Source organism: Neophocaena asiaeorientalis, unplaced genomic scaffold, assembly GCF_003031525.2.
Source record: "Neophocaena asiaeorientalis asiaeorientalis breed wild unplaced genomic scaffold, Neophocaena_asiaeorientalis_V1.1 scaffold521, whole genome shotgun sequence".
Classification (NCBI taxonomy): domain Eukaryota; kingdom Metazoa; phylum Chordata; class Mammalia; order Artiodactyla; family Phocoenidae; genus Neophocaena; species Neophocaena asiaeorientalis.
The window spans coordinates 2,989,116-3,010,340 of record NW_020174712.1 but is presented as its reverse complement, the minus strand read 5'-3'; the positions used below and the strand labels follow the sequence as shown (position 1 = coordinate 3,010,340).

Genomic DNA, 21,225 nt, shown 5'->3' with positions numbered 1-21,225 from the left:
TTACAAGAGAAAACTCTAAGCTAAGGGAACCATTACTTTTCTGAGTGCAGTAAGCATGCCTGCCCTTTGCTCTAGATGGAAACATTACCTTTATTATACAGGACAGTTAGAATACCTGCCCTTGCTCCAGCAGAGACACTATCTCTAGCTTCCAAGACTGCTTGTTATACAAATAAACTTATTGAATTTTGTCAAATGCTTTTTCTGCACTCTATTGAGGTGATCCTGTGTTTTCCCCCTTTAATCTGTAAATATGGTGACTACATTGATTAATTTTGAAACATTACACCAACCTTGAGTTGCTGAGATAAACTTCATGTTTATCATGTATTATCCTTTTAACATACTTCCGGATTCAATTTGACAATATTTTGTTAAAGATTTCTGCTTCTATGTTCAGGATATTGGTATCTATATTATTTTCTTTTTATGTCTTTATCTGATTTTGGTGTCAGGAAAATCCTGGCCTCATAAAATATAAGGTCAGGTTTTCCAAGAGGAAAGTGTTCCCTCCTCCTCTATTTTCTGAAAGGATTAGTGTAGAATTGGTATTATTGATATTATTCCTTTCTAAATACATAATTCACCAGAGAGCCTGGAGTTTTCTAAATGGAAAGGTTTTACACTGCAAAATCAACCCCATTAATAGATATAGAACTATTCAGATTTTCTATTTCTTCTTGAATCAGGTTTGATCATTTGTTGTTCCGAAGAATTTTACATAAGTTCTCAAGTGTTTTGGCATAAAGTTGTTTATAATATTCCTTATTATCTTTTTAATGTCTAGAAGACCTGTGATGTCCCATCTTTCACTTCTGACATTGATAATTTGGGGTTCTTGTGATTCTTTGGGCATCTTGGATGTGGATTTATAATTTTCATCATACTTGGAAATTTTTAGCCATTATTTCTTTAAATCTTTTTCTCTCTGCTCCCTTCTGAGATGCAATAACACATATGTTAGACTGTTTGATATTGTCCTAGAGCTCACTGGTATTATTTTCATTTGCTTTTCAGTCTTTTTTCTGTTTCACTTTGGATACTTTCTATTACTATATCTTCAAATTCACTAGTTTTTTCTTTTGCCATGCCTAATTTTCTACTATTCCCACTTACTGAAGTTTTTCATTTCAGTTATCTTTTTTTTCATCTCTAGATTTTCCATTTGGTTCTCGTTTATAACTTTCTTTCCAATATGTTCATATTTTCCTTTAAATACATTAACATGGTTCAAGTAGCTATTTTAATGTCTTTATTTGCTAATTCCATCTTCTCTACTGTTTGGGGGTTTATTTCTATGGACTGATTTTTCTCCCAGTTATGGGTCATATTTTCTGGCTTCCTGGCATATCTAGTATGCCAAAAATCCATCTGGAAGATGGGTTTTTGTGAATTTTACATTGTTGGTTGTCCGAATGTTGTTGTTTTCTTTATAAATTGTTGGAATTGGTTGTGTTAGGCATTACATTACTTCTGCTTCAATTTGATGCTTTCGAGGCTTGTTTTTTAAACTTTTATTAGGGTGGGTGTAGAGTAGCCTCTCGTCTACTCTAGATCCTCTGGAACCACCACTGAATGCAGAGAGGTGAGAATGTCCCAGCCTTGAATGGTTCCTGGCCTTCTGTGAGCTGTGGGAACCATGACAGGTTCGTGTTGTTCTGTGTTCTGTCTCATGGAATTTAACCTTATGCATGCCTGTCTTAGATGTCAGCAGGGTTAAGGGGATTCCTATGCGGATTTCTGAACTCTTTTCCTGTGTAGATCTTTCCTCTCTAGAACTCAACCCCACAAATTCGAGCCACTTTAGATTCCTTGGGTTCCAATTTCTGTCTCAATTCAGCAAGGCTACTATACTTTGAGATTCCAAGTCCTCCATCCTCTCCAGTCCAAAAGTGCCTCCAGACAAAAAGCAATTACAGGGCTCACCTCAATTGTTTCCTTTTCCTCACGGATCACAATCCTGCACTGTCTGTGTCCAGTATCTAAAAAGAGTTGTTATGTGTGTTTTGTACAGTTTTTAATTGCCTAAAGAAGAAGTATAAATCTGGTTCCTGATACTCTATCTTGGCTAGAAGCCATTTCTGGGTAGTGAAGTTTGGGAAGTTTGGAAAACCAAGTCCTATGAACAGACAGAACACAGTGTTGACTCTCCTAGGTAGCTGGCATATGTAGGTATGTTCTTCCACCAGGTCTCACCCAACTATAAAGAAGATGCCTGTAACTATGAGTATGTGTGTACAGGGCTATTGACCAGAATTATTCTTTTTGGAGTAATAATGCCAGAACAAGAACCTTACTCTTGTAGTCCCAATTCTCCTTAGGTAGCTCTTTAGAATGTTCAGAGGCAAGATGCTTAGTTTTTCATCTGGGGGTAAAATTCTGGGTTGCCTGTACTGGGAAAGCACTGAGGATGGGAAGGAGGTAGGAGGAAAAAAAGAAACTGACTGAAAACGTCTTTCCTAAACACACTTTTAATTAAACATTTTTGACTCTATTCTTACTTTTTTTGTCTACAGAATTTTTTTGAAACCCCTTATTCTTTGATGACCCCCCTATGAGTCATTTTTCTGGACTCATTATTTTACTATTGTGTTATTAGGGTCAGAGGAGAGCCAGCAAATAAGTGTGTTCTGCCTGCCAGTTTTAATTGGAAGCCCCTAATACATTAGTGTTTTTGATTATAGTATAAATAGCTTTTTAGTATATTTTGGCTTAGAACAAACATCCTCTTTCAAATTTTCATGACATATTTTCATGTTTTGTCTTCAAAATAAAATTTTAAATTAGCTAGTCAAGTTTTAATGTTTTTATTCTGTAGGGATTTTTATTAAATTGCATTAAATTTATTGATATATTAAAGATAAACAGCAAGTTTACAATATTTAGTCTCCCTGGAACATGGTCTATTGCTCTGGCCTCCTTTTATATCTTCATTTTAATCCTAAGTTTCCATAGTTTTTTTCCTATTGTAAATAGAATAGTTTTCACATTTCCTAATGGACATATGGAAAAAACTGTCTTTTCTGCAGATCATTATATACATCTGTTTATTGTACAATTTTATTAGTTCAAATATCTTTCAACAGATTCTTTTTACATTGTAGGTAAATAACTATATATCACCTGCAAGCAATAATATTGTCTTTTTCTAACATTTATTTCCTCTTGGGATTTTTTCCTGTCTTCCTGCATTAATATATTTATATTAATGTTTTCCAGGGCAGTGTTTGTCTTGTTTATGGCTCAAGCTTAATGTCTGTTATGATTGTGATAGACATCCTTTAGAAAGTAAGGAAGGTTCTTCCTAATTGTCACATCCTAACAGGTTTTAAGTGGAAAGAGTATTTAATTTTATCAAATGGCTTTTTAGCATCTATTAGGGGAACATGTATTTTTTTCATTTTAATATATTAAAGAACTTTATTATAATAATAGATTCACTCATGTCAAGCTATTTTAGCAGTCATAGAATAATAAATCATTTTATGTTCATTTAAAATGTGGATTCCATTGGCTTGTATTTGATTTAGGATTTTTTTAACGAGTTAGAAATATTATTTTCCTACTTGTTATCCTTGTCCAGTGATGCTATCCTCATAAAATAAATCAAAACTCTTTCATATTTTTCTATGATCAAAACAATTTAAATAACAAAAGATTTCTCTGTTTTGAAGATTTGATAGGATTTAGCTCCTTAAATCTAGACACAGTACCTTTTGGCTACTAAGTTTAACTATTATTTCCATTTTTTCTACCCTTATTGGTCCATTCATGTTTTCAGTTCTTGTTGAATTACTTCTGGTAACATTTCATTTTCAAATGTATTTGACATGGAATTGTACATGTTTTAACTGCTGCTACATCTGTAGTTAAATCTATTCCTTACTCAGAGGATAGTCTGTATTCTCTCTCACCTCTCTTTTTTTTCTAGGTGGGCTTTTTAAAAAACCAATTTTAAGTTTTTCAGATCTACTTCTCAATTGGTTGCTTTTCTCTCTCTTTGAATTATCTGATTTTATTTTCAATCTTTTTCAAATATTAACATCAGCGTGTAAGCCTGTAAATTTTCCGTCTGATTAATTCTTTACCTTTGGTGCTGCTTGTAAATTTTGGAGATGAATCCTCTGTCAGTTGCTTCATTTGCAAATATTTTCTCCCATCCTGAGTGTTGTCTTCTCATCTTGTTTATGTAGCTTTGGTTTTTTATTATGTATTGTTATCAGTTTTGAGTAATAATTGGGAAGTTAGCAAAACAATGAAAGGCATAGGGTATTCCAGGAAAGGAAAAGCATGTGAGCCATCATAATAGCTCAGAACAACATGTCACTTTCAAGGAATTGCAAATAATTCAAGGTGAAGGGGAAAGATGATTAAATATGGCCATGATAGTATTTATTCATTCAATCAACAAATATTTACTGAGTGCCTACAAAAAGTGTCAAGCGCTATGCTAGGTGCTAATAACCATAAACAAAATAGATACGGTTTTACAGTACTTATAATATCACAGAAGATGGCAGGCTAATAAATATTATAAATGTGAAGTTAGAAGGTGTTATTTGAATACTTAACAAGGGGACCTAACCTCATCTCAAAGATCAGGAAGGCCTTACTTAAGGAAGAAACATTTTTAGAAGAGATGTGAAAGTCTACAAATTGGAGTTAGTAAAGTAAGAAGATGATGGATGGTGGGAAAAATTCCAAGCTATAGAAAGTGCATAAATCCCTCCCAGGCAAGGGACAGCATGTTTGTCATCATAAAAAGTGAAATGAATCTACCCTAGGTAGAATGAAAAGAGCAAAGAAGAGTAACAAGAAATAAAGGAAAAGAAATGAGTCAAGTCTCAAAGAGCCTTTTAACCCTGATATAGATTTTGCCTTTATCTTAAGGATAACGGGAATCCACTAAAGAGTTTTTAACCTAGTGAAGTAGTGATTGGATAGTAAAGGGAGATGATTTCTGAATAATTTCAAGATTTGTTTTAAGTTACATGATATTTGGAAGCACAATTTACCGAGAGGGAATAATTAATGAGGAGCTAATGGGAATCCACTAAAGAGTTTTTAACTTAGTGAAGTAGTGATTGGATGGTAAAGGGAGATGATTTCTGAATAATTTCAAGATTTGTTTTAAGTTACATGATATTTGGAAGCACAATTTACCGAGAGGGAATAATTAATGAGGAGCTAATTTAAGAGGTAAAAATGATAGATTTCATTTTGGAAGCATTACATTTGAGCTCTCTAGGAGATCATTTTAAAAAGAGAAAAGATGTCTTGTAGGCAGTTATAAATAGAACTCTGATTCAGGATAATGTTGTAAGCTGGAGATATGGTTTAAAGCTTAATTAAATTGCTCCAATTTACCCAGCTAGTCATAGGTTGAGCCTGGCTTATTATTAATACACAGTCCACAATATTAACATACAAAAGGAGCAAGCAATCTCTGAAGAAGCAGGGTACGGTTTCCAAAAATACACTATGCTACTGCTTAACATTCCCTCCACTTCCTGTTGGAGCTTCTTATTGATCTCTCTCAAAGTTAAGCATTTCTTCCATGATCAGGTTAACATCCTTAATCTTTGTTTCAACTTTGAGCCTTAAATAGGTGTGGTTGGATGGTTCATAACAGAGGTTAACAACTACTAAGCAAGCATATTATTGCTTCCATTATTCTCTGATGGTGGATGCAGAAAACCACTCAAGTCATACAGGCATCCTAATGGGCAGTAGATAACTAGACGCCTGAGTTGTCAAGAGACAGGACACCAGTGTCCATTAGTGTTAACTCTTCACGTCTGACTCTGGGGAAAAAGGTTGTTTCACAGGAAACCACCTAATGTTGTACTGTATTGTTATATTTTCAAAACTAAAAGGAGAGAGACACTAGTTGTAAGAAAACAATGGGCATCGTAAATAGTTTGTGCCCCTCAAATCAAATTTGTATGTGTGTGTTCCTCTATTTCTGATCATTTCAAAAATCTTAACTTTTCTATAGGCTTCACTATTCCTATTACTGGTTTCTCTATTTGACACAATATATTTATGTAAACTCTAGATAAGCTCTGTCAACTGTCACACTGCTTCTTACACCCTTCAGGAGGCATTCGATGAGTATTTGCATCTATGAATTAATTATATGAAGTGTGCATTGTTATGAGAGGCACATTAATAAATAGCTAACAAAAGGCAGAGGTGAAAATGAGCAATTATTTAGATTTTAATAAAATCTGAATATATAAACCTCTTCCTCAAAATAATGCATATACTTATAAGGCTTGTTTGGTAACATTTATCAATATGCAACTAAATGAGTTTTTATTCAGTTTTGTCCACCTGGCAAAACCTTTGCTATTCTGAAGACAAATGTATTCTCCATTGAGTCTCATTATACCCCTGACAATGTCTTCAAGATCTTCATTCCATACTGTCCTTTGGATAGGAAACAAAATTTTTAAATATTTTAGAAAACTTTTTAAGTCTTCTTTAAAAATCTTTTAAAAAATAGTTTCTTTTAGAAAAAAGTAAACAGTTATGAGGCATGGAAATAAAAATAGATTTTTGACAACATTAAAAATTCTCTGTACCATCTGCAATCCCTTTAAAAGCCAGATGTGGATCTGGATTGACATGGTTTCCCCCCACTGAAAAAAAAGTGGATCCAGAAGGAGACTACTGCCACCCCTATATATTATATATTCTGGTTTTCAGCTCTGACAGGTCTAGAATGGCAGAGAGACAAGTACTAAGAAAAAAACACGGATCAAGAATAATTCCCGCAATACATTATATTAATAGATATTGTAAATTTCTCTTTTTAAATACCACCGCCACCCCGTCCCAACTGAATGAGGACTATTGAGAGAGACCTCACTATGAATTACAGTAATGTATTTAAATCATATCTTTTAAGAACAGATATTTTTTAAGTGGTAGGATGAGTGAAGAGAAAGGAGAGGGTAAGACCTAGAGAGGCAGGTACGAGAGAGGCAGCTCTAAGCAGCTACCAAGGAGCGTGAGAGGACACCACAGACACACCACAACTGCACCTATCTTTTGAAACCTGGCCATTTCTTGTAAGATACTGAACTTAAAGTACATCCCCACTCTCCCTTCCCCCTGCTCACCCTGAGGCTGCCATTGGCTGATCTGATGCTCTACATAGGCCACAAATAGAAGGCACGATACCACATAAATTGAGCTATCTGCCTCACTATATAATGTGTGCATATATGAATCTATGCGATATGACTGGATCAATACTTCTCTCTGATGTTAAGAATGCTTTAACGGGCTATGACACTAGGATAACTATCAACTCAACCTTCAAATACCTCCAAGAAGGAACAGCAAATTAAGAATTCACTGTGCACGTTCTACCCCTCCAGCCCCCATTTCCACCCCTACCCTCCAACCCTGCAATTTTTTAACGTTAGGAGCAAAATATTTCAAACGACAGACTACACTTCAAGATTTTATAACATTTCTAAACATTCCTAAACATCTCCTCAGAAACACAGATCTAAAACAGATCAGCAAGCACATGTTAAATTATTAACAAATACTATTTATTTATTATGTAATAGTACTAAAAGATGGAAGAGTATTAGAGTCACAGCCCTAAATTTCTTTTAAATGCTTGAGCTATTTGTTCCACAATATCTGATATTTTTTCAAATAATGAGCACTTGATAATGAATTTTTGGTAGTCAGGATCTATAAGGCTATTTGTCTTCCAGATGCTAATAGGACTGTACGGAAGCAGTCTTGTAGTTCTTCATATTTAGTGCCCTAAAATTGGAAAATAAATGCACATTTAATTTTATAGGTGCAGGTAATACATCTGTTTATTCTTGTAAAAACATTTTGCAATAAAAAATTATCAATCCGAAACCAAATTTTCTCACCAAATGAAAAGCTTCACTTTGTATGTCAGATATACTTTTAAAATGTAATTTAAGAGGGAATAACTGGTTTATGATACCAATTTTAAATGCTATTGCCCAAAGGTTTATTAGTTTTTAAATTAGGATAAAAGAAGCTAAAACTTGATTTAGGATAATATTTGTGATCATGTAAAAAAAAAAGAGGGATTGAATAAACTCAAAATTACTCAACAAAAGATAAACTTCTGATTTTCCAAAAGAACAATCAGTGACTTTTTTCTTTACTCTGCTCTAAACATATATGCTAGGGCATCTAGAGCTTTCTTGGATCTGTCCTCTGGAGAGCCAGAAAACCTGAAACCACCCTGCACAAAAAAAAATTCCATCTATTTGAGGGTGAGTGTTGTGAGGAAAATTCCAATTTTACTGTCAGTTCTATTGTATAACTAAAGTTGGCCAGAGTACTGATAGGTAACTTGCCAAAGGATAAAGGTCCAAACACATGGAAAAAGGCTCCATACCTTTGTTTCCCAGACCGATCATCTACCAACTAGCCCGCAAAGAATATTATTCCTATAGGCAACAGTCAAATTACATAAATAATGAAGGGCAGGTCTTACTTTTGTGATATAATAATGACGTTGGTATTACAATCACTGTCCGCAAGTGATGAAGATGTACTACTGTTTTTACAAAAGGAAAGAATGTGAATTTGATGTCCTTTACCTAATCCATTGTATGATTACACTGAAGTTAGAAATATGTAAGTTAGTTAAATTGGCGTTAAAAGTTTTCCAATGAATAGGTGGAAAGGTAATCAAATGAGTTCTTCAGTTATTTATGATCTTGCACACACACCAAAAGGATGATGGATTGTCCTATTCTAAATTACATTCTGAACTTCTAAGAACTTCTTTTCAGTGTTGAGAGTGCTCAAAATCTAGGTAAAATTGAAGTTCCATGATACATTAATAATATACATATACTTTCCTCAAAGCATTTTTAATTAATCGGAATATTTCCTGCTTTCATAGGTTATTTGAAAGTTAAGAACAGAATAAGTGTCATTAGGATTCCACACAATTACTGAGAGCCTGGGGCCCACATAGAGATAATAATTTAACAAGGGTCCAAAGACTGAGAAACAGACAATGTTAACATGTACTGCTAACTGAACTGTATACATCTAAAGTCTCAAATGACTTGAAATAAGGTGCTATATAGATTTGCTTTAAAAATTATGAACAGAATAGTTTGGTACAGATAAATTAAGCTTTTTGAATTGGGAATTTCAGAAGATGGGAAAGAACTTCTACAGGGGAGGGCAGGTATAAGAAAGAAGCTGAGATTTCTAAAGTCACCCAAATTTGTCATTTTTTAAAGTATGTATAAATAAAAGATATTATTTTGAAGAAATCTAAAAGCTGAAAATAATTTGTCTTGGTTTATGGGCTAAATGTAACATTACTACCTTTTGACATTCAAAGTCATTATACTTTCAGTTGGTCTGCTTTTTGGTCCACCTGGTGGATGGAAAACCTTAGCACCTTTGCTGGAAATATGGCTTGTCAATTTAACCCCATAAGGGTCAGCAGAATGTGAAGGGTAAGAATCAAATGTTCCTGCCTTCATTCCACCAGCCTACAAATAAAAATGAGACAATTTAATGTGGTTTTGTAAAAATGCTTCTAACAAAATTAGATTTGAAGAAGTTCATACATATTTGTGTATTGTACATGGAGTTTGGTTTTACATTTAAAGAAATTCTCTATACTGTTTAATTCAAATATCACCAAAGCGTCTCCCTACCACCAATTCTATGGGGTTAAGACACTGTAATTCCAAACGTTCTCTATTAAAATGCAAATATTTATAAGAAGGTAATATTCTAAACTGTTGCCAACAGTTAATATTTTAGTGAGAATTTATCAGATCAGGCTATCATCTACACTGGAGGTGAGCCCATTACTGAGGGAATGAGACCTAGGTCACATGTATTCTGATAGAGAAAGGAGTTAGGCCTCAGAACCAGAAGATGAGAGAAGAGGCCAAGGGTAAGGTTTGTCCAACAGGGAGCCTGGCACGACATGAGTTCACTAAATGTCAGTAAATGATGGGGAAGATACTAAAAATACTACTAAAGATACTAAAAATAAAACTTCTTTTTTGATAAAAATAAAGGAAGAGCACATAGAAAAAGAGAGAGGAAAATGTAATCCACAGTCAGTCCTCTGTATCCACAAGTTCTGCATCCTCAGATTCAACCAACCTCAGATCGAAAATATTTAAAGAAAAAGAATCCCAGAAAGTTCCAAGGAGAAAAACTTGAACTTGACATGTGCTTTACATAGCATTTACATTGTATTAGATATTATAAGTGATCTAAAGATGATTTAAAGTATACAGGAGGATGTGCAAAGGTTACATGCAAATACTATGCCATTTTATATAAGGGACCTGAGCATCCTCAAATTTTGGTATCCTGAGAGTGGGGGGGGGGGTCCTGAAACCAATCCCCCATGGATACTGTACCACATACTATACTTTTCTTGTAATCTATTAAGAGAAGTCAATCAAAATATTTTTTGAGCTATACACAAAACAAAGAAACATTTGCTTTGACCTTTTAAACTGACTTACTAACAGGATTTTCATTATATTATATATGGTCACCAAGAAAACTCTATACAATCACAATAACCCATTTAATTAGGCATCCTTTCTCTTACAGTGTCTAAGTCAGATATAAATGAAAACTTGATTCGTTTGTAAGATATGGTTGTAATTTTTCAAGTTTTCCAGATAGAGACACATGGATTATTTTTAAGAGCAACAAATAATAAGGAATCTTAAGGAAATAAAATTAATTAATTAAATAATGTAAAAGCAAAACAGATGAATTGAAAATGTAAAAATATATATGGTATATAAACCAACCCACCAGATGATACTTAAAAAATAAATAGGTAAGTCTAGATTATAATTAAGATTGAGAAATGGGTGGAAGAAACCTGTACATATATGGAATATCAAAAACTGTAAGATAGTATTTTTGTACACCTCTATGTTAATAAATTTGAAAATCTGAATGAAATGAATGATTTTCAAAGAAAATATTGTCAAAAGTGACTCAAAAAGAGAGAGACCACCTACGGAAAACAGATGGGCATCATGCAAGAAATTAAACCCAGAACATTTCCTATGAGAATTCTTTCAAGCTTTCAAGGAACAGATATTTCTGGTGCTATTAAACTCTCACAGAACATAGAAAAAGAAGGAAATCTCCCGATTATTTTAATATGCTAGCATCAACTTATACCAAAATAGAACAAGGCATATAAAAATAAAAGTACAGACCAGTCACAACCCTTAAAATTACTGATGTGAAAATACTTAATATTAACAAATAAAACACAGTGTTACACTTAAAGATTAATACAACACAGTTAAGTGGGCATCATTCCAAGAAATCTATTACTGTTACTCATAACAAGTCAATGGAGAAAAAAAAGATGGTCTAAACAGATTATACCAAAACATTCAGTATAATTCTACATACATTCTTGATTTATTCTTATTTTTGCATCTATAAAAATGAACACCAGAGGAATTCCCATGATCCCCATTACATATCCAAATATTGGAATGAGCATGACATAAGAGATATAAATATTAGAAAGGAAGGACCAAAATTATTTGCAGATCTATAATCATATATCTAAAGATCCAGAGAAAATCAACAGAATACCCATTAGAAGATAAGAAACTTTAATGAAGTGGCCAGTTATTTTAAAAAATCAGATATTTTAATAAGAACAAATAATATAAGGGGATTGATGGGAGAAAAAAGCATTGACCAGGACCTTAAAATAAGTAGGAATAAATATAAGATAGATAAATCTACGTGAAGTAAAATATTAAAATCTACAAGACAAATAATGTTTTTGTGAGTAGCTTAATTCTAGATCAGAAGATTCAAAATATAAATATGCTAATACAAGCAAAACTCTAAAGATTTAATTTTAGAGCAAAATACCAAAGGTCTTTTTTTCTCCAGCACTTTACAAAATAATTCCAAAGTTCTAAATAATAAATATTGGAAAACAGCCATACAACTTTTTTAAAGAGTAAGAAGAGACTAGACCCACCCAATATTAAAATGCAAAAATAATTAAAAGTAGTTTGGTACTGGTAGAAATAAACATCAATCAAATTGCATGAAAACTCAGAAAAAAAAGCCTAAAAACTGGGAATTTTTGTTTGATAAGGGTGGCATTTCAAAGCAGAGGTGCTAATTATCCTATCGGTGAGATCAGGAACAACTGAATTTTTTCAAAATCAGTTTTACGTAAATCTAATTTAAGTATAATAAACTGCACCCATTTTAAGTTTACAATTCTATGAGCTTTGACAGATGTATACACGCTTGAAACCACAACAACAGTCAAGGCACAGAACGTGTCCTCCCCACAAAGCTTCCTTCTGCCCTTAAAACTGAATTTTGAAAAAGGTAAAAGCTGGATCCTTACCTTGCTCTTTACATCAAAATACATTTCAGTAAAAGAAATCAGGAATGCATATTTTTCTAATACTGCTGGGAAGGAAAGTCATTCTGAGAATGACATAAACTCAGCACAAAGGACTGATAAATTTGACTACATCAAATTACTAAATTTCTGAATAGCACAAAATACTATAACCAAAGTCAAAGATTCACCAGACTAGAAAAATTATTTTCAACACAAATGATAAAACAATATCCTTAATATATGAAAAGATCTTACAAATCAGTATCAAAAAGACAAATATCCTAACAGAACATTCGCAAGGAAAATTAACAAGCAATTCACAGAAGGTAAACAAAAGTATAAACTAAGGTTTACTGTTAGAAGCATTTTCATTTCTATTCACACTTGTAAACCTCAGCAGAAGGGAGACAGTTCATTTTAATCACCACTTCAAAAACTAAAGATGATCTGACTTTTTATGCTTTTGAGAAAAACTATGCCTAAATCTAGAGAGGCACTTAGAAAATTCATTGTAAAGTAAAATACTTTTGAAATGGTTAATAATTATTTCGTTATAAGAGCTTCATTATTTCCTATGCTACGGATCACAGGCTCCGGACGCACAGGCTCAGCGGCCATGGCTCACGGACCCAACCGCTCCGTGGCATGTGGGATCCTCCCGGACCGGGGCACGAACCCATGTCCCCTGCATCAGCAGGCAGACTCTCAACCACTGCGCCACCCGGGAAGCCCTATGCTATCCAGTTTTATGACTTTTCATAATTTCATAAAAATGAGTTTCATGATTCATGACATGATTATAAACAAGTTTATTATTTACATGGGTAATAAAACAATATGACAGCAAGAGGCAACATTTCTTTATAATGCTTAATATTTTTTCATTCTAAAATTTTTAACTTACCTTTTTACCAGGAGAAGAGGGCTTAAAAGGGTTTGCAAGTGCTTCTTTCTTCTCTGCTTTTTTAATTGGTGGTAAAGGTTTCTCAAACAAATAAGGATTGGTATCAAAATATTCCCTTGGGTAAAGATTTAATTTGAAAGGTGTCCCTTTAAGTAAACGATGGTGTTCTTCATTCTCTTTCTGTAAATTAAAGAGTTTGAAATTATATAGCAAAAATTACTCAAACTGGAAGTAATGTAGAGTTAATATACCTTTAAATTTTAATATAAGCATGTAGATTTTTTAATATATACTGCTGGGTTCACTTTTTTGAAACATTCCTTTGTTATGTTCTATTTTTATGATACAAAAGATATGCTTACTTGTGAACAAGCACAGCTATGATTGTTCATTTTGGATATAAATTTATTTGATGCATAGAGATTTATTTATCACTTGAACAAATCTGTATCAACTATCTGGGTGATATAAGGCAGTAAAAAACAGTCAGTCTCTAGTTCAAACCCTAACTCCTTCCTGCTTTTTAGCATTTCTCAGGGACACTGGGAAAATTACTTACTTTTTTAGTGTCACATTTTCTTTAAGTGTAAATAATGATGATACTATTCCCCCCACTCTTAATGCTGTTCTAAAGATTAAATGAGATTATGTGTTCAAAGTACCTGGCATATGATAAGCCTTCAAAAGAATGTCAGCTTTTACTTCTAAGAATAAGGAATACTTACTTTCTACATTACAACATTTTTATATTACAATATTATTTTAGGAAATCCAGGGACATAAAATTTCTGACTTATAAATAATAAGTTCTAAAAGTAAAAACTCTAAAGAGAGAAAAGTATCCACAAATGTGAATATGCTTCACTGTAAGTCAAATACTGTATAAAGTGAGTGTAAGAGGCTTATGCCAGTACATCTCAGTTTTTATTTCTGCCATGTAATAAAGTGAGTCGTTTTCTCCCGTCCTTTCACTTTCTCTTCTGTAGGTTTTCATTCTCTACTCTCCACTTCCTCCCTTCTCCCCATCACTCCTCCATCCCATTCATTCACCATAATGGCCTGATCAGCCCAAAAGTACTACCACTACTTTTTTTTTTTAATAATATCTCCATTGTAAGGATATTTTTTTTAATTAATTAGTTTATTTTTTGGCTGTGCTGGGTCTTCGTTTCTGTGAGAGGGCTTTCTCTAGTTGTGGCAAGCGGGGGCCACTCTTCAACGCGGTGCGCAGGCCTCTCACCATCGCGGCCTCTCTTGTTGCAGAGCACAGGTTCCAGACGCGCAGGCTCAGTAGTTGTGGCTCACAGGCCTAGTTGCTCCGTGGCATGTGGGATCCTCCCAGACCAGGGCTCGAACCCATGTCCCCTGCATTAGCAGGCAGATTCTCAACCACTGCACCACCAGGGAAGCCCACTACCACTACTTTTTTAGGCACAATATATTAGGGTGTGGTGGGAACACGGCTAAGGACCAGGATACTTTTAGGACTCTTCTAACCAAAATAGAGCATAGTTGATCAGGCCAACTTAACAGAAGTCTCACAGCTGGTTTGGAGAGACACAGGATAGACGTGGTAAACTATAGCAGGGGTTAAAGCTCATTCTGGGAATCTAATATCAGAAAGGTAAAATTATCACAATTCATAAACATCAATCTGCCATTGCCCAAGTAATACAAATAGATAAAACAAAACAAACCCTAATTAGATCACAAGTGAATTCTCTAAGTCAACTAAATAAGAGAAAGGTTGGAAAAAGTTAAAATAGATTCTTTTACCTTGTCATTTAGTTTCGCTTCATCATAGAAATCAGCAGAGTGTGAAAACTGTTTACCTATGGTAACATTTGCATAGCTAAAGAAGGAAAACAATAATGATGATGACTTCAGGGTTCAGAAATTAAATTTTTTTTAATTCAAAACAAATGATACAGAAGTATTAAAAAGATCTTACCCATATCCAGTTCCTTTCTTTCCTGGGTTTGTGTACAAATTCTTTCCAGGTGGCTCATATTTTTCTTTGGGTTTTGATTGTGCACTGAAAAATGGGACTGGTCTACCTATCGTTCCATAGTAACTTCCTAATCCACATCTTAAATACAGTTTAACCACAAGAACAAAAAGGAGCAAGTTAAAATAGCAAATTTTGTGTTATACATATTTTACCATAATTTATAAAATATTATTAAAAGGGGAGCAAAATATATGCAATGGAGCTGACTTGCCTAACTTTGGTAAGAAAAAAATTTTTTTTCTTATTCTGTAATCTAATTTGCCCTATTTTTCCAAGTCACAGATTTTGAGATAATATTTTTAATCTTTATGCCTATTTTAAATGCTCTATATAAACAAAACTTAATAATCTCTAGGAAGTTAGAAGAGTTTACATTAATTCAGTTAACTATAACAACAAACAGAATCTTTGTTTTTTTAAAATTATTTATTTTTTATTTAAGTATAGTTGATTTACAACATTATATTAGTTCCAGATGGTGGGAGAGGCTAAAAAATACAAAACAGTTATTTAAAGGATAAAATACATATATTACATGAAAAAGAAATGAAGTAGTGACCCAAAAAAATGCACGTCTGAATTTATATCTAAGAAGAAAACAAAGAAACCCAAGAAAAAGTAGTAATAATAAAAATAAATAGGGGATTCCCTCCTGGCGCAGTGGTTAAGAATCCTCCTGCCAGTGCAGGGGACACAGGTTCAAGCCCTGGTCCAGAAAGATCCCACATGACGTGGAGCAACTAAGCCTGTGCACCACAACTACTGAGCCTGCGCTCTAGAGCCCACGAGCCACAACTACTGAAGCCCACGTGCCACAACTACTGAAGCTCACGTGCCACAACTACTGAGCCCACGTGCCACAACTACTGAGCCCACGTGCCACAACTACTGAAGCCCACGCGCCTAAAGCACGCGCTCCACAATGAGAAGCCACCACAATGAGAAGCCCGCGCACCACAGTGAAGAGTAGCCCCCACTCACCACAACTAGAGAAAGCCTGTGCGCAGCAACAAAGACCTAACACAGCCAAAAATAAATAAATAAAATAAATTTAAAAATAAATAATTCAAACCTCTCAAAAGTGTGAAAAGGTGGAAAAAGATAAACTATAATAACAGAAGACATTCTCCACTCTTAATAAAAACTTAATAATTTAACTTTGAAGACCGCAGCTTTACTAATCTCTAAACCATAAATAAGCCCCAAATTATTTTTCAACCAATCCTTGTCTGTCATAAACTCTAGATTGAGAGTCAACGTTATTGAGTGTGAATTAACATCATATTATAAAGCTCAGCTATATTATATGATATCACATAGACTACATGATCTTAAGTATTTAAAGGTTAAAGGAAAAAAGAACCTCACATTGACAATTTTCACAACTTAAATATTGTTAAACCCCATACATGTATCTTCATGCATGATTTTTAAATAACGTATCTTTGATAAATTATCCTCTTTATCCAAAAAAGATTTCTCCTAATTTCACATTTTGTATTTACACTTTTCTTAAAGTTTTAAAAAGCAGATAAAATAGTCAAGGGCACAGATATGACGACCCAAGGCAATTTTCTTCCTAAATCTGACTACTGCAAGGTTTTCAACTAAACTTATTTTCATTATTTAGTTGACTTCATTAGTATAAACTGATAGAGAATAGTGACAGAGATAACCAAAAATTTAATGTGATAATGAGAATCTACTTAATCAAAATTACCTGTCAACCTAAATCATCCAATATAATTGTCTTCATCTAAGACAAACTTAACCTAAGAATCACATTTTAAAAAATGAATCATACATAAGTAAGTCCTACGGAAAAACCAAAACTTAATTTAGGATGGAGGAGAGAGAGATACGCAGGAGATATATCAATATTTAAGACTTTTTCCCAAATACTTACGGCTTCTTATCTCCATTACTAGGAAGGAACGCTTTGCCTAGATTTTTTTTGGCTTCTTCCATCATATGCCGTCTCCTCACTTGATTCAGGTTTACGTAGCCTTCACCTTCAAAAATCCTTACAAAATGGGGATCAAAATAACCTGCCTGGAGACTTGACATCTCTTTGGATCCCCCAGGGAGCATCTGTCTATTTTTGCTTGCAGCTTCATTAAATGGTCCTTTAAAAATAAATTAGGAATATCACAATTTTGAGCTCACTAGTAATTAAAGGACATGAAAAATGACTTTGAAAAGTTTCAAAATGTGATTTGGACCAGTGAGTTTTGAGCTCTTAAACACTATTTCAAAACATTTACTGAAAGGTCTGTGTCAAATAAGAACTATAAGAACTAAGAGGCTTCCATTAAAACATTTTAATAATTAGATTGAGGTCCTGTTAAACTCTGAATCTGAGAGCTGGAAGAGACCTTACAGGTCACTGAATCCAATGCTTCCCCATCTATATACTACGGAACACTGTGTAAGAATATGCTAGGAAACTATTTGTGTCAGATGTCAATAAGCGTTGTGTGTGTGTGTGTGTGTGTGTGTGTGTGTGTGTGTGTGTGTGTTTGAGGCAATGGCTTCCCAGAAAACTTGACACTTGCATCATGTCTTAAATGACAAGTAGAAACTGGTAGTTACACTTCAAGAAGAATATGTAAGACAGAGGAAATGTAAATATGTGTTGTGTGTGTGTGTGTGTGTGTGTGTGTGTGTGTGTGTGTGTGTCAGTGTGTATTTTTAGGTTGGAGGGGAAGGGTATTTCATACTCAAACTGAAACAATTTCCCTCCTGGGTATATACTCTAGACACATGAGTGCCTATATCCACTAAAAGACGTAAACAAGAATGTTCACAGCAGCTTTATTCATAACAATCAAAAACCACAAACTGGGCTTCCCTGGTGGCGCAGTGGTTGAGAGTCCGCCTGCCGATGCAGGGGACACGGGTTCGTGCCCCGGCCTGGGAGGATCCCACATGCCGCGGAGCGGCTGGGCCCGTGAGCCATGGCTGCTGGGCCTGCGCGTCCGGAGCCTGTGCCCCGCGACGGGAGAGGCCACAACAGTGAGAGGCCTGCGTACCGCAAAAAAAAAAAAACCCACAAACAACTCAAATGTCCATCAACAGGCGAACAGATAAATAAATTGTGGTATACAGTGAAGTACTAGTAGCCCAATAATTTTTAAAAGGCTGATTTTATGAATATTTAAAACTTCTTTTGTAATTTGCATCTAGGAGAACTCAACTTGTAAAGTCCTTCCATAATGTGAAAGAATTTTTTGAAGTGCAAATAACCCTTAATTCAATTGGTTATCTAAATGTGAAGTTGTATCAGTGATTTTTCTTTAACTTAGGTTTTTCAAATGATAATGTATTCACATGGTTCCAAATTCAATAGTATAAATATTTTTACAATAAATTTTCCTTCCACATTCCGTCACCCACTTCCTTTCCCACAGGCACCCATGATAGTAATTTTGTTTTCCAGAGAATGTTTAGGCATGTTCCAGTAAATATTTTCATATTTATCCTTTTCCGTTTTCAATGTTTAGCATACCACATACATTATTAAATAAAAAGGCAAGGTACAGAATAGTGTATCTTGGAGATGTTTCATATCAGTGTATTCTTTCTTATTGTTTTATTTATGACTCTTCTAAAAATCCCTCAGCTATTCATTTAGCATTTCATTTTTCAAGAAAGTGATCATGGATGGCCTTTTCAGATGCAAATGTTAATGCTGTCTACATAGCAGAGTGTCCCATCTAAGGGAACAAAAAAAGCTAAAAACAAAATATTCTGGGAGAAAACTGCCATGCACCTTGGAAAGAAATAAAATTACCTATGAGGAGAATATATGAAGGTAGGGTAGCCCAATAAAATGAGCTTCCTGCTCTTATAAAATTAAGACCATAACATATAGACCATTAAAAAATATCATTTAACAAACGTTAAAGCCAAAATTTTATACAGAAAACATCACTCTTAGGCTGTAAAGGAAACCGAATACACTTACGATTAAATTGTGACACATATTTATCACCAACAGTAACATATTCCATCTCACTGAAGAGCCCAATCCTCTCCATGTCTGTTTTCCCTCCTTCCACAGGCATGGTTGCTTCTTGTGGTGGTGTGCTCTATACAGGTAACTTCAATGGGTCGCTGAGGGCTACTTCTTCTATAGCAAAATCCTACTCTACACTGAAAAATACAGGGGAAAAGTTTAGGGAAAAGGTGATTACTAAATTTCAGTCCAAATTACTTGCAGTCTCAAAACAACAGTCTCAAACCATGTGGGGAAAGAATCTACTTTGTGGGGCTGAGGGGGAATAATGGGGATTCAAAATTATCACCACAAACCCTCCCCTTGACTGTCCAGGTGAAGTATCCACAAATTACAAAGAAATGTGTATCTGTTGCACTGCCATTCACCTGTCGTAGATAATAAAATTATTACTGTACAGTGTGGTATAAATACTGTGTAAACAACATCCTTCTTTTGAGAAGTTCAAAGATCTTAATTAAGGCAGTCATTTTCAGTTTAAATCATTTTATGTAAACATACTGCATTGTCCCTTGTATTAAAAATTATAACTTACTTTTTCAGAATGCACCACACATATAGGTATTACCCTATAGTTCTTGAATTCTTTCAAGTTTAAATGTATATAAGAAATGTGCCACCTGGTGAAATTAGTTCACAAAGGGGTTGGGAAGAGAGGACAACTGTCTAGGCAAGATAAAAACAAAGAACAGCAAAACAAAAATCCATAATGAATTCAGATACTACAACTATACGTTTTCTTTTGAAATATCACTCTAAATATGCAACTACTTATTTGGATTTTTTTTTAATTAGACATATTCTAAAAAGTAGGACCAAAGAGCTAAGAATACTGGCTTCCATTTCACTGTAATATTTTTGAAGCACCAACTAGATCTAGGCACTGGACGTACATTAGTGAACAAAACAAACATTGGCTTATGCTTCCCAGCTTTTAATCCAAGGTAAGAAACTTTTGCCTTGAATTTAGAGCAAGCTGTTTCAGTGACACTAAACAGGATTGCCTATTTGAAACTGTGGCTCATCCTTCCCTCCCCCACATCCCACCTCTTCCTCTGATCAGGTATGCTTTAAAACTAAAAGTCAGTTAGCTGGAGTGTGCTGATTCGATTTGTTTCATATTTCAAAGCTCCATCTTCACTGCCCAACCTCAAAGGCTTCTTGTGCTGCTACAGGGGACTCAAATCCTTTAAATGGCTCACACGGCCACTATCACCCTCATTTGTCACCAGTGGAAGCCCCCCTCCCTGGCACCCAGGCTCTAATTGTCTTCTTTCAGTTCTCAAGTCCAGCTCTCTCCAACCACAGGACCCTAACACATGCTGTTTCACTTTAGGCAGGTATTTCACTGCCCTGACCCCTTTTGTTGCCCAATTAATACCGATCCTTCTGACTGTTTAGCTCATTTCTCACTTCTAACATAGCGCCATGCATTTCTCTTTCCAAGCCCTCATCATGGTTATCTAGTGGGCTATTTTACATTCACCGTGTAGGGATCCTTTAATTAACAGCTGTTTTCCCCCACTAAACTGGGGACTCCGGGAAGGCAGGAACCGTGGTGTGAGTCTGGTACTTCATTACCAGTGTTTGGCACACGACAAAGTGAGCCACAGAGGGAAGAAAGGAAAAGGAACGAAAAGGAGGGGGAGACAAGGAAAGGAGTTATTGCCTTGAATTTTTCCACTACTTAACTCTTCTTGAGCAGCATTTACAGAACCACTCATTCATTTATTTAACGTTTTGCAAACCCCTCCTCTGAGTAGGGTTCGCTGGTAGAAGTTAGGAAAACTGAGATTTTAAAAGGCATAGGTCCTGCCCGTAGGGAGCTTACACTCTAGTAAACAAGACATAATTAAATATAACACAGTGGAATAATG

At 34.7% G+C, this 21,225-nt stretch overlaps 1 protein-coding gene across 5 annotated transcripts in view; it reads right to left on the bottom strand.

Annotated features, from left to right (window-relative positions):
- Positions 1-7,546: 7,546 nt before the first annotated feature.
- The window catches only part of CFAP96 (cilia and flagella associated protein 96), a 14,276-nt gene continuing 597 nt past the window's right edge, over positions 7,547-21,225 (bottom strand). For 3 of the 5 annotated variants that reach the window (XM_024759866.1, XM_024759865.1, XM_024759864.1), the window contains exons 2-8: positions 19,298-19,485; positions 17,237-17,456; positions 15,271-15,408; positions 15,096-15,171; positions 13,320-13,499; positions 9,358-9,527; positions 7,547-7,791 (exon numbers count right to left, since the gene is read on the bottom strand). In XM_024759866.1, coding sequence (XP_024615634.1) covers positions 7,743-7,791; positions 9,358-9,527; positions 13,320-13,499; positions 15,096-15,171; positions 15,271-15,408; positions 17,237-17,456; positions 19,298-19,397 — 933 coding nt within the window. In that variant the 5' untranslated portion in view covers positions 19,398-19,485 and the 3' untranslated portion in view covers positions 7,547-7,742. The remainder of the gene's footprint in view (positions 7,792-9,357; positions 9,528-13,319; positions 13,500-15,095; positions 15,172-15,270; positions 15,409-17,236; positions 17,457-19,297; positions 19,486-21,225) is intronic. The other 2 variants (XM_024759867.1, XM_024759868.1) reach the window with 2 other exon arrangements.